This window comes from Bombus affinis, chromosome 5 (assembly GCF_024516045.1).
Source record: "Bombus affinis isolate iyBomAffi1 chromosome 5, iyBomAffi1.2, whole genome shotgun sequence".
Classification (NCBI taxonomy): Eukaryota; Metazoa; Arthropoda; class Insecta; order Hymenoptera; family Apidae; genus Bombus; species Bombus affinis.
Window position 1 is genome coordinate 13389402 of NC_066348.1, and position 14742 is coordinate 13404143.

The 14742-nt window shown below is 40.5% G+C and overlaps 1 protein-coding gene across 4 annotated transcripts in view; it reads right to left on the minus strand.

Annotated features, from left to right (window-relative positions):
• The window catches only part of LOC126915956 (NAD(+) hydrolase sarm1), a 137811-nt gene that overhangs the window by 61859 nt on the left and 61210 nt on the right, over positions 1-14742 (minus strand). For 2 of the 4 annotated variants that reach the window (XM_050721212.1, XM_050721214.1), the window contains exon 1: positions 7898-8483. The exons of the other annotated variants lie outside the window; for them this stretch is intronic. In XM_050721212.1, the coding sequence (XP_050577169.1) occupies positions 7898-7978 (81 nt within the window). In that variant the 5' untranslated portion in view covers positions 7979-8483. Of the gene's footprint in view, positions 1-7897; positions 8484-14742 lie in introns of those variants that run through there. 4 annotated transcript variants of the gene reach the window in all.

A 14742-nucleotide genomic window follows, 5' to 3' on the forward strand; every position in this document is an offset into this window, starting at 1 on the left:
GGGGGGACAGAGTCGTGCGAGAATTTTGCTGCCTTTGTCGCCGCCACGTTCGCCGCGACAAATGCAACTCGGATCAGCTGGCGGAGATACTCTGAAGTTTCGAAAAAAAAAAGAGAGCAGCAGAAACACACACACAGATGGCTTCCTTCTTATTTTTAAGTTATAGAATTTTCAGAGAATTGGGATAATAAAAATTGTTTGATAACAGAATGCAACATGGGAGATGCAGTCGTTACGTTTTCGAAGAGGCGAAATTTGCGAGAATTCGAGGGACAGAAGCTTTTATTTTCATTTGTAGACATTTTTATGGAATCTGGATCGTATAAATTTTTTGATGAGAAGACGAAATCAGAGAGGCGATCGTTACGCTATGGAAGAAAAAGTGAAGTTGAAGTAAATTGGCGAAAATTTATGAGAACTTAGGGACGTATTTATGTACGACGTAAAGTGGTCGTATCTTTTTTGCTTGCTCTTGCACCGACTTGTTTAGTAAGCTGTGCGTGGCTTTGAAAGGGAAGAAGGTGCACGTGTTGTGAGACGTCAATTCAGAAACCAAAGAAAGTGCAGTGTTTTGAGTTGCAAGATAATAATGAAAACGTAGCACCTACTACGTTATTTTTAACCGTCTAAGCACGTAGGTAGCGCTTTGTGGCGTATACATATGTGAAAACATATTTGCACACGCTTTGGCCTCGATGGGAACAAGAGTGAAATTCACGTTGATCTAAAAAATCGAACATGAAATTTTCATTTCAGATTAATCAAGTTTCTCTAGAACGAATAACTTGCTTTCGGAAAGCAACGTATTCGCGTTAATACATCGTTTTCATCGTCATTTGCAATTTTTAAAAATAATTCTGACTGCGGGATCATCGTTTAAATCCATCAGCTGAAAGTCAACGAACGATAAGACATTTTCTTAAGCTTTACTTTCTTTTTAAACTTCCATTCCATAGAAATATTTATCTGAGAAGTTCAAAGTCGACGAACGATCGTTTTATCGAAGAAAAAGTATAATTTAAAAAGAATCGCGTTATCCAAATATTACATTTATCCATTCCCAATCGCGTAACACCACTCGCAATTGCATAATCCCATCTCAAATATCCTACACTTCGAACGAAGCTCACTGCGAAGGATTATACCAACCAATAAGCTGACAAATAAGCCCGCAACGATTCGTATCTCCGATTCCTCTTCATCCTCTCAAATATCCACAAATGCTCTTTTATTTTTCCTTTATTTTTAGACAATAGTGTCATAGTTGAAGCTATATATTTTCAAATTTACATAATCACTCGTCCAACGTCAGAGACGAGAATAAATCGAGACGCAGTGTTATGCGTGCGATATAACCGATCGATATAAAATTAATCGCCGATTTAAAAGAATCAAACGATCGCGAAGATGTTCGAAATTTCTCATGCGCACACGGTACGTATAACGTGCAACGATATCTAAGATATTCAAGACAGTACGCTTGTTACAATATCTGGCAAACGAAACAAAGTTCTCTATAAATTCCATTTACTTAGTTACGCTCATAAATACATAAAAATGCATAAAAGTTGGCAATCTGGTGATATACATAGCCGACAAGGATCGCACGTGGTTTTCAATATATTCTTAGATCACGGATAAACGACTCGGTTTGACGATTCCACACGAGACTTCGAGACGCTGCAAAGTGGATTAATGGGATCACCAACCGTGTAAATAATTCTTTCATTCCTGCCGATTCATTCATCTACGAGCCGGTCGCTTCTTTCTCTCGTCCGTTTGCTCGTAATTACCGCTACGCCACGTTTCTTTCTCTTTCTGTCTCACTCGAGAGTGTCTCTCGGTGGCCAGATTAAACGCATCCGGTTCATCGTTTCACGCGCATGCCGCTTTTGTGAAAGCGTCGAGACGCGTACGTATACTATACACGACGTTCCACGAATTGCTGTTAGCTTCGCCGGAATATTATATGTACGCGCAAGGCGGTGCTCTTCCGGGCGTTGAACGCCAAACCGGAAGTAACTGCGCCCGACAACCGTGTTCCTCTGGCGCTTCTTGTTACGCGGACTATACTTCATTACGGAAACGGGAAGCGTAAGTCGTTGTGGCGACTCTTTCGTGTGTTCGTTTCCTTCGGAATTTCATTCATAGCTCCGGCCTGTGAGGTTTATATGTACGGCGTTCAAGTGTATGATGTGGAGGATTGTTGGTCGTGTGGTTTAAATGACGAGTTAACTCGATGTTGGAAGCGCAGAATACATTTTTAAATAATTGATAAATACAGAGAAAGTTCGCTAAGACCCTCGGTACTAACTGATTCGCTAAAGACTGTGCATTGACCGTGCCGCTACAATGGTATATTAACGAAGGTGTAGGGAATAGATCGGAGTTTTTCAGGTTTAGTTTGAACAATATCATTAACAGTCGGGAATTTCATAAAATCTGATATCAAATTTCTTCTTGGGATAGCTTATTCAAGATATCTCTTTGCAACCTCAGATTTCACAATGTCTCGAAACTTCCTCAAGGAAACCTTGAGCCACGGGAAGTTGTTATTAATAAACTTTTTCTCAGGGTAATTACCAAAACTATAGATTACCATTGTCTGCAAATTTCAGCCTTGATCTTTGCTGTATGCCCGAATCACCATGAAACAAATAATATACCGGTATTACTAAACCTAGAATCGGCGATGAAAGAAGTTTCAAAAGTTGCTAATGCTCGAGAGTTTCTCATACGAAGGGAGCTATGGTTTACGGTTCAGGAGCATCCCTGCTCTCCTAACTCTCGGCAATTTAGTAGCAGTTACACTTAACGAGCAACGCCTGTTGCTTGATTGTCTCAACGAGGCGGCTCCTCCACCCTTTTTCCGTGTTCACCTCGAAAGAAGCAGACGAAGAAACGGTCGTTGGAACGGAAAAAGAAAACCGGCCGATGGTACAAGCGAGCGAGAGGATCCTCGTGGAGAACGAGGAAGAGAAAGAGAAGAGGGAAGGACGAGAGAGGAAGAAAGAGAGAGCGAGCCGCCCACAGACAGCGGATGCTGGGTCGACAGGGTCACCTCTCCGACAAAATGAATCTTTTATGCCCTCGCGCGCGTGCGCGCCTTTACGACGCGTCCTCGAGAACGAGCCGCTCTCTCTCTTACGGTTTCGTTTCGCGACTGGACCGCACGGTAAACGATTGACCCGTTCAGCTCGTTGCTTTCGCGCCAGAGTGCATAAAATCTGTATTTTCACCGAAGACATTCCGTATCTAACGTAAGAGCCACGGCGTGTTTCTCTTTGTAATAATTTCCTCCTACGACAATTAGAAAAGATATTCATCGACACGTTGATCGTGGCGGTGGTCATCGGTGAGACGCGTTTAAAAGTCTTCCCAAATTATTTTGGGACGACTAATATCACATAGGATAAATTTCACGAACTAAGATAATTTTAAAACAATTTTCAGAAAAAGCTAACGCAAATACGATACAGTATTTTGCGAGGATTAAATTGTTATTTAAGGAAAAGAATGTTGGTTATTAGTAATTTGGTTTGTGGTTTGATTTATCCTACGTTCGTATAATTTTTGGGGCGAAAGGAAAATGTGAAAGGCAAAGGCATCCTCCTCTGGGAGGAGGACATTGATATTAATACCGCTTTAACGATCACGTAGCATCCGTTTAATGAACGCGATCGTCGCGTGCCACGAGCCACCCTGTTATTCAATTTAATACGGCACCGTCGGCTTTCGATCCCGCCACTCACAAGCAACGTTTCGTGTTGCGTATAACAAAATTATGCCCGTGTCAAACGACCATTTGCCGACTACATCTTCCGTTTTCATTTCTTCGTTTTTCTTTATATTTTTCATCTACGATCGTATTCAACTTGACAGGATATCGTAATTGGAAAGACACGAACGATGCTGTCGAAAATCGCGGGATAAATATAAGAATTATTTTGCCATCGCGCTTCTGAGATTAACAAACTATCAACTATCGCACGCTACCATTTTTCCAAAATCTTTTCGCAAGGGATCGCATATTTTTCACGGAACGTTTTTAAAACGAGCCTTCTCCCATTAACGCGAGATTGCTCGCTCCAAAGACAAATTACCACGTGCGAAAACCACGAACGAGCCATCCGACACTCCCGATAAAAGCGAATCGCGAACGAGGGAGACTAACGAGCAGCAAGAGAAGAATATTTCGTACGAATGTTTTCCTGCCACGCGGGAAACGTTGCTAAATTTAAACGGGACCAAAATTCAACGTGTTTAAAACGAGACAACGTCGAATGCAACGGCCAGCTTCTTGTCGACGTCAGAAAAATTGGACGCTGTCAGGACACGTGTTTCGCGAGGCCATTTTGATCTCTTCATAACTTCCCTACCTTTAAACTTACAAATGCGTCCTACCAAACACGGTTTCCAACCTTTCTTTTCGCTATAGAAATATTTCATTTCGCGCATTGTTTCTATTCAGAAAAATTCTAACTAAATACGTACACCGTGGACGATCGTATTTCGTAACAATTGTTGCGAATTCTCAATTAAGTAGCGATCTGTCAGATTGCAACTGATCGTTCGATATAGCCAACCTTGAACAAGATTAACGCTCAAGGTGGAGGTAAATTAAAGCTGTCGAGTAGTAGTGTGTTTAGGTTGTGTATTTGCAAGTTAAGATACAGAAGATGGTGTAGTATAACACGAAGAGTCTGACGCTCTGATGAAGACTGTTGTAAGATTCTGTTACTGCTGTTTCAAGAAGCTTCGTCTGGTTCTTATATAATAATTTTCCATCCACAGGATTTCAGTGGCTTGCGGGCTTTACACCTGACCTATCGGGTACTTAGGGTGTTTATTAGCCTCTTAATGAGCTCCGTATCGTAAGATTTATAACTTAGGAAGTAGAAAATTCGAAGTTTCCCAAGAAAGACAGTGCTGTGCGAGTCATAAGCGGTCAGCCACTCCAAATCTCGAACAGCAATTATCTAATGTATTCGATTCGAAAAAGTGACGAGTTTAACGACTGTTTTCTCAGGTGATCCTAATTTAGCGAATCTAAAACTACTAAATTAGCGAACCTACAGGTACGACATAAATTGGCCTTGTTCGCTGATACGTCGAGTTCCGATCTTTAAGCTCTTCCTCTGTATCACAAACATACACTTTTAACGAAAAATTAGCGTACAGTATGAATACTGATCTTAAGCATGCAATTAGCTGTGAAGATGATTTAACATATCGTTGCTTGTTAATACAGCGAATGACTATTCAAACACTCCGATGATCTTTGCGAAACGTATGCTTGCAATTAATATCTTAGAAACATTATGCACATGTTCAGACGCTTTAAACGTATCTAGCTGGCGATCGTTGGAATACTTTCGCGAGCCACTGCGTACAATAAAAATATCTCGTTGCGTAGATACGAAGTTGGTAGGTTATCGAACCGTTGTAAAAAATGAGTCTGACTGGGAAAATAGTCAGACTGGGAAAATGACAGCTACCGATGATACTAGACCAGATCTAGATCACGCAGAGGAACCTTTTTTTGGGTAAACGGATCGAGCGGCTCTGGGTTTAACAAACTCGGTCTGGTTTCAAGTTACGTAAGCCATCAGGGATCCGCGAATCGCCGGAAAAGATTACCAGACGTAGTCGGTTGAAATAACTTTGGCGATCGGCCAGCGAAAAAAATATCGGCTCGACGATTGTTGTGCGCGTGTCCGTTTGCACGTTTCGACGGCGCGACGTTACCTCGCGACGAAACACGGTCACGTTCACGGTCGTGCGTGCCCAATGAATACGTCGGGATTCATAAATTTCTACGAGACAGTCGTGAATCTCCTAACGTTTGATTCCCCTGACCGGTATAACATAGGAAAAACTACAAATCGTTGCGTTGTTTAGAGCGATGTTAAAGTTAGTTCAGCAAAGTAATAAAATAGCACGTTTCCTGTAAAGAAACTGGGTCAGTCGGGGGTGCAAGCGTTTTAGCCTTGAGACTCTTCTCTGCGAATTTTTCTTTGTATCAAATAACGTTAGAAATATTCGACGTAAGGAACGAGTACGTACAAGATCGCAGAGATATCGATAAGTATCCTTTCTCCTTTTTCTCTTCTCGAAATTTGTATTTTTAATAGAAGCGTAAATTTTGTCGGGTGAAGGAGGATATTCTTCGTTACCGAATATCTGAGGTACTCTGATATGATACGACACGACTGGAATTTCATTTACGAAATTCTCACGTCATGCTTATTGTAAGTATCTATATATTCGCGTGAATATAAAGACGATCACGTTGGAATGTTAGCTTGGTGGTTCTATCGTTAATTAATCGGAACACCAACTCGCATAAGGAGTTCCACTATAAAAGATCCCAAAGGAAGTTGGTAAAGTCGAATTCTAAACAGTCTGAAGAATCCTATTATTACGTGTTTACGTACATTGAACCTGAAAGGATCTTAACCTACTGCGCGTTTCCATAATCTTATTCCGAGAAACCTTTGACGTAGCGCTAACATAGAGAAGCTATGACGTAGCGGCACGCGTTTTCACGAACCAAGCCTAGCAAACCTCCGACATACCGCTGTCGATACTATTTTCACTAGCCAGCCGTAGAAAGCTTCTGACGTACGACCACGTCCGGCCGGACCAAACCATCTTCTATACAAACTCAATTTCTTTTTCCAATTCGAATAAGTTCTTCTAATCGAAGTTTCTTGTCGTGGACAAAATTGTCGTTGTATCGAAATACGAAACATAGCCTGTAGCCTATTTTTGGGAAGCTTATTGCTTTCGCCTACAAATTCGTAGGAATTTGCTCTTATTAATTTTCAACGAGATTCACGTCAGAATCGATAAATGAGAGAATGGTATACTGTGAATGCCGAATCGTTGTACGCTATATAAAAGTTTCGTACGCTATGTCAGAATTTCACGTGACGATATTACGTATATGATCCTGTTATCGAAAGGTAAATGAGTTTTAACGAAAAACAATTTTAACGCGACCATAAGTCGGCAGGCGTTTCTCCAGCGAACAACCCAACCGGTAAAACCGTTAATCCAATGAGCAGGCCAACCAACTGATCGCGAGGATCAGGGACACCGCGTTTATCGCTAAATCGAGGAAATACCGTAGAAACGGCCGACTACGCTCGAACACCGTTCTCCAAGAATCCGCGATTAGGGTACAGGGTTGGTTAAACGACTATTTATCTTATGTGTTTACTACACAGTAGAGTTCGATTTACGCGAATCTCTCGAAGGACAAACAGTGTGTGTAACCGGAGATGGGTGATTCACGATTTTTCATTCAAGTAATTACGTTTAGATCGGTGGATTAGCGTTAATATTACAATTTGTTTCGAGTAAATAAAATTCTACTGTACTTTGACGCTGCAAATGCGAAACCATCGAAAACGACTGGTGTCTGATCTTCTACTTTAGCGATTAATAAAAGCATGCGTGATTGGTGATTATTATAATAACAGAATATGTACGATCAATTTTCGGTGGTAGTGTACATCGGTGACAAAATATTTTTGTGAACGAATTTTGACGACGGAATACGGTGAATTTCTGTGATAGACGATACAGTGGATCTTAGTCAGAGAATATAGAAAATTTGAGTAAAATGTTTGGAGTTGACATAAATGTAATTTACGCGAACCGAACTTTATCGTTGTCGTACAGTAGTGGAACGTTAGAAGCATAAAGATTGTATCGTGAAGTATTGCCACAGAGAAATTGGTGCGATATTCGAATTTTATTGCAATTTTCTATAGTTTGACCTTAACGGACTAACATCTGCTGTCTCCGTTGCAAAAATTCTGCAACGTAAATCGGAATACCGAGGACAGCGAACATGTACAAATCCGAAGAAGATAAAATTTCGTATTACCTTGGTATGCAGGCCCGAGAAGAAAGTGCGTCGCGGCGCGGAGTACGACGACATGTTGATCTTGTTGACGACCATTGTCATGGCAGCACGAAAGCGTGTTCCTTCGTTCGATCGATTTCTTTCGTTATCTCGGCTTTCAATTGGCACGCAACTCCTCGTTCCGTGCCAGCGTCGATGGTCTCTCACTCATTCGAACAGTCCACGCGTCTGTGTGTGTCCATATGTACCAACCAACAACCCCGAATAATCACTATCTTCTTTCTCTCACATAATCGAATAACATAAACGAGCTCTAAAAACGCGTTTTATCCAACGTGCTTCTCTCTCTCATCTTTCCATTATTCTTAACTGAAATATCCAAATAAAATTCACTTTTATATAGAGAGAACGTAAGCCCGTATCCAACAAGTACCCTATCTTTCATAAGAATTAAATACTTTTCTGCCACTGGATACACGGGAATACGATTCAAAACATGAACTACTTTGAGAACAGCGCAATGTAAGAGACACGAAATATCGTAGAGAAGCAAAAACCCAAAGTGAGAACACAACCGAGATGAAGTTCGCGCGGTACTGACGGCGGCGCGCGGCGCAGCGCGGTATATAGTCTCCCCACCACTCGGTCGCGCGACCAATCGGAATGCGGTCCGGGCGCGCGCCAACTCGGCGGGTAGATACGAATAGTGGTGGCGTATCTGGATGTGCGGCAGTCTCGCCGTGACCTTCGAACTTGGAGGGCTGTGTCTAGCGCGATGCAAAACAGCCATGAGAAGGGATAGAGTGCCGATCATTGGAGGCTGTTGGATGGAAACGATATGAGAAGAGTAGTGGTAGGGCAAGAAGGCTGGAATATACTCGAACTACAAGTTTGAACGACCAGTAACTGTTTCCATGGATCCCTGCGTGTCGCAGATTTTGGATTACAAGCTATTTTTTTAGGGGTGTCGACCATATTTAAGTTGGCACGGTGGTAGAAGAATCATTGAAATTTTGTTGATGTCGCTATGAAAAAAGGTCTCGCGTCGATCGAATAATATTTCGATTCATTTCGCGTTCGCACGCGATATCGTGTACGAAGATTACGATAAAAGCGCGATAAATGTACGTTTATTGATCTTGTGATAATAATGTCATTCTAAGATGAAACGAAATTTGTAATCTTAATATGCCGTGATTGAAAATGAAAATAATCTGATAGGTTGGAAAAATGTCTTTTAAAAATAGCTGAAGATAAGTTGACAATGTTTTACAGAGGCCAAGGGCATGATTATTAACGTCGTTACGCCAATTTAACGTGATTAATATTAGCGTGGATAACTAATGCCACTAACATTTTCCAACTGTTCAAAAAAGTAGGAAAAACAGATATCCAATCTAAAAATCAAATGGACAGACATCTTCAACGTGGAATTGCTTAACAATATATCGAATTTTAAATTTGTTTCTACGCAAAAGTCAGGAAATGTGACTTATCGTGTTTTTCACCTGTGGCAATCTTTTAATACGCCAATTGTTTCTTTCTTTTAATTTCATTGCTCATATAATACGATGATCAAAGTATCGTCAGAATTCGCTAATATCATCAAAAAGATTTTTTATTAATCGAAAGTTTTTTTACAAGAAGGAAGTGTTAATTAAACGATTCGTTCATGTACTTTGCATTTGAACGTGATATTGTATAATTGAAGCGTGCGTTTCGAATCAAGTTTTCGGGCAAGTTTTTCTTATTCAAATTTTTCTTTCTTTTTTAAAGCACGGAACGTGCTAATTCCTTTAGAACCAAGATTCAGTTCTTGTTCTTTGTGCGAATTCAAATAAAACGAGTATCTTAAACAGTTTCAATATTTGATTTTGAGTGGCTCGCGGGCCGGTTTCTACGTCAGCGTGGGTTTTGGCACATCTCGCGAATCCTTCGTGGCGGATGCATAAATTCGGCTGTATTACCGCACACAGGGTAATAAATACGCTGCACGTTTCGACTCCAACGTTTCTGCTATATTTTATTTAAAAGCGTGTCATTATTTCGTCGCGTTACATCACTTTAAACCTGACACAAAGTTGTTAACACATTTTCATAGGATGCTTTAGATTAATTCGCTTCCTTCTATCAATAATTATTACAAATTATTAATAAATATGCGAACATCGATAAAACGAAATATTCAACTTCGATCCTATAAAAATTCTCAGACGGATAATTCTATCCTCTCGACATTCCATTAAAATTGAAGATAAATCACAAAGTACGCCTAGTTCTCGTTGCATCAAGCTAATGACAGAATAATGTGTTTGTACACGGAAATGTTCAAAAGCCGGAAGCCTCGATGACTAGGAGAAGGACAGGTTCGTCGTTCGAAAGTTACGATTTCTAACTCTAAAAATTTACATGGAAACTACCAGGTCGACGACGAATAGAGCGGAAAAAAATACACTTCGCCCATGAATACTTCCATCTCGTTACGGATCACGTAATTGATAGCCGTGCGTCACAGGCCGCGAAGTAGAACCGTCACCTTGCCAACAGCGATTCTGGCTGTTGATTCTCCTCGATGATTAGCCGCGACTTCCACCGGGTACCAGGTCTGTAATTTTCTGTGGCAACTTGTGCACGCGGTATGCAAACGAATGCCACTGCCTGGGAACTCGAGAATCTTCGCATCTCTCCAAGCCCTGCAACGTTTTCTATTTGCAATTATGAATGCTCGATACACTCGGTTACAATGTTCAGTATCAAAGATTGCAAACGACTTTCGACGCAGAAAAGTCTAAGAATGACACAATACTGTAATTATCGATGATCGAAGTATGAAATTTATAGCAAAGATACGAAAGTTTCAAATATCTGGAAGAACCGGAAAATCAAACGTTTGGAAGAAAAAGTTGTTCGTTGGCAAAGGTTCGACGAACCCTTCGCGAAAAGGGCGCCATCAGGTCGGAAAAATCTCGACTTCTGACATTGGCGAGGAACAGCTGCCCCGGTGTAGCTGTGAAGTGGGAATGCTTAAAGGGGTCAAGAACCGACGATGACGAAAACCACGATTGTCACTTTCTTGGTAAAAATCCGGAAAGAAATAAACCAGGAAAAATATGGAAAACGGAACAACTAGGATTCTGTAGAAACGTGAATCGAAATTTTAAATTTAGATTATGCGGTATCGTGGCGATAACGTAGACAAAAGCGTAATTTAATCGCCATTTGCGATAGTATCAAGCATTTCTTACCATTTTTGAAGAAATTTGTCACATTTTTAAATTACACAAGAAGTAAAAGAACGTGTTGAATTTCATTTTTTACTTTTATGCGATTATCAAACGTGTCGTTTTATCGTGATCGCGACGTTATCGAAAATGTATCACCATTTCTAAGAAATATGTAAAATATGTATTTAATGTTTCAAGTTAGCGAGTAAAGCAGACGATAAACATTTAGCGGAATGTTTAATAATAAACTGGAAGAACGAGTATCGAAGCTGTTTGTTTCTGGGGAACGTGGTCGAGGAACACGTCGCCTTAGTGTTTCTTTTCATAGTATCGTATAAGTTGACTCACGATCAGTGGGTCATACAAACCGGAAGCGAACGATCGGTCCATTAAACGGAAATGCTGAGAACCGCGTACGAATTTAACTCGTTTCCTTGAATCAAAGTCGTTCGGAGCCTGGTTTTTATTCCAGAATCCGGCCATTCGGCAGATCTTTCGCTTCTTTGAAAAAGAGGAAACCTTGAAACTGTGGAGATAATGACTTTTCTATTTTGAGGACGATCTGTAGAAGAAACTCGGAGCTTCGCAGGAATATACGAATTATTAGATACTATCGTCTTAATAAAATACACAAAAGCATTTTCAAATTTCAAGTCAAACAAATTTCATAATTTCTGTTGTCGTTATTAACAATTTTTATACATATTTTATATAAAATTTCCAACACTAAAGTTACGTACATCTAAATATATATCTCAATAATCGCTATAACATTTCTAATTAAAATAGTACGATGTTCTTATTTCCTATGGCGATAAAAATTAATATTAATTCCACGAGAAAGTCTGCGAATTTTCAATAATCGTAAGAGCAAAAATTCTATTGTCCGTTCCTAATAAATTTACTACTTTTACTAATTTTAATGAATTTGACAATTTGATAAATTTGTTGATCGTAACGTTAAAAGAAATTCGTCAAAAACTGAGAATACTGGTGAATTATCGGTCGAAATTATTCGACGACAACTATTTCGACAAAGCGATTCCCTCGGGGGCGCTGTTTCATCGGTTCGCCGTGAACTTTGACACGGTAAATCAGGAGCAGGCGTCGGTGAATCGTGCTCGCCCGCGTCCCGACGCCATTAATTTCGCTCGGAGCACGATGATGGAGCCTGGGGGTTCCTATTTGTGACCACGCGAAAAGAAAACGACCTGAACGCTTCAGAGGGATCGCAGAAGGGAAAAGAAACGAGGGTACGTGAACAGGCATCGGCGTCAAGGAGTCGCGTGTAAATTTATCTTCAAGCGAGTTGTACGCGAGCCTTTCTTCGTACGCCGAACTTTCTGTCGATTCTCGACCTTTCACGAGCTCCAACAACTTTACCGAGTTCGTTGGCCATGGTTACACCCTTCATCAAAATTTTATCCAAACAGCATACTTCGAACATTTTCCGACGAATGATCTACACAATTATATATTGTAGGATCTTACTACAAGTAGTTTATTTAAAATGGATTAAACAGGTGTCGGTTAAACAGGAAACGATGGTTGTCTAACGTGAACTAAATACAACAACGTATTATAATTGAGACAACTAAATAGCTAATTTGCAATTCTCGTCATCACGGTTCCAACGCTCTCTCTCACGCGGACCACACTCCCTCGAAAACGCGATTCGCGCTCTCTGATTTCTCAACTAAAACTCTCTGACTTCTCAACTAATACTGACTGTTAATTCGTCTTCCTCCCTTAGCATCACTTTGCCTTTTCTCTTAGCTCCACCACGCACGTATTCCGCAACCGCTCGTGGCCAGGGTCACGCAGGCCTCTTCCACCTAACTATTCGATCGAAGGACCGACGATATGGTTTATGGTTCGGCAGGTATCTCTTAGGCCTTTTGTCCACGATATTACAATATTATACATATTACATAATCACACGCTCGTATCTCTGGAATTCCTCTGAAATTGAATCGATCAAAGATTTACGATTTAGCGTGCCGATTATGTAAAGCAAAGACACTTTAGAGATTTTATGCTGAACGTTCAATAAAATCGTTGAATTTGATTCCGCGGTGATCTTCGTTTGCTGTGAGCGGATAATAAATTTTCATACTTGGACTTTTCCACGTACAAATATTTCCATACGTTTCCTAAAATTCTGATTTTTTTCGTAGAAATATCTCTTAAAATAGAAAACCTGTATCGGTTGTCGTAACGTTATCGTCATTGAAGATACACTAAGTAATTTAGTATCGAAACGTGTCATCTCATATCGGAAAAAAATATCACGATTGTCGGCGACGTGATCGTTAGAAACGGTACTATACGAGACTAGCTCCAATTAAGAGCGCAACAACAGCCTTTGGCATCGTTTCGCGGCATTCCAATTAAAATTGCAAAATCCTCATCGTGACCACAAATGTCCCTTTTGATTATTTTATCAAAGAATTCCAGTGGGGATTCCCGCCGCACTCGGCAAGTACATGGTAGCAATCGGTACAATGTGTACGGTGTACATGCACGCTCGAAGCGATCGATCAACCACGACGATTATCCTGCTGTTTGTGGCACGTAGACGTTTTCACGCGTTCGAGAAAAACGATCTTGATCGGCGTGCCGACGGAAATGGAGAGGAACAAAGAGGAAAGAAGACGAAACGATCGTTAATGACACGTAATGCGCGCTATGGACGCGAATTATCCGGCGTAACTGTAATTTGCGCCTTTTTTTCGCTCCTACTCTCCCCCTGCGACGTCCCTCGCCATGGATCCGGCTGTTTAGTTGCGCAATGCTTGTGCAATAATTACCGATGTTTGAGCAATTGACCGCCTCCGGCGCTACCGTGCGTATCACACCATGAAAATGAAAAAAGAAAACGTTCGCCAGCCGCTTCTATCGATCCTCCGAGATAAACGCGAAGTTTTGATAAACGTTCGGTAATCTCGTTAACTTGGTCGATGATTGATAAAAATTGACACGACCAGCCAGGCAATTTGATCGTATCGCTCTGTCACGGAAAATTGAATATCGATTTTTCTTGAATCGTAAATCGATGGAGACGCGATTATTCTCCGTATGGGAATTATTCGCAGGTTATCGGAGATAGGAGATTACGTTTCGTATCGGAAATTAACTGCAATTTTTCATTTTTCTTTCCTTCTTTTAAATTTAACAAGTTTCTAAAAACCTTGAGGATTTTAGGGGGTGTCAAAGGACTTGTCTGATGTTCTAACAAATTTTAAGACTATCTATAAACACTATATCTATTTGTTTAATTTTAAACAACGGCCGTTAAACAATTTTGCAAAATTACTATGAGAATTGTCAGCGATTATTAAAATTATCGTAAGAAATTATTTTAATCTTCCGTAATCGGTATCTTTCCTTCTTTTCAATTTTCATCAATGTTCTTCGATAAATCCAGAAAAAACAACTACGTAGAAGAACCGAAAAGAAATAAAGTATCCTTTTTCTGAAAAGAAAGAAAGAAAGAAAATAGAAATCCAGAAGAAGTTGCTACTTTCCAAGATTTAAATGACATGTAAAATCCTCGTGTTCTTTTTAAGTTTGCGAGGCTGTACGGCGTCGAAAGTGTCGCGCCAAAAATACGGGTGAAAATGGCCGATTTAGCTGGAAGAT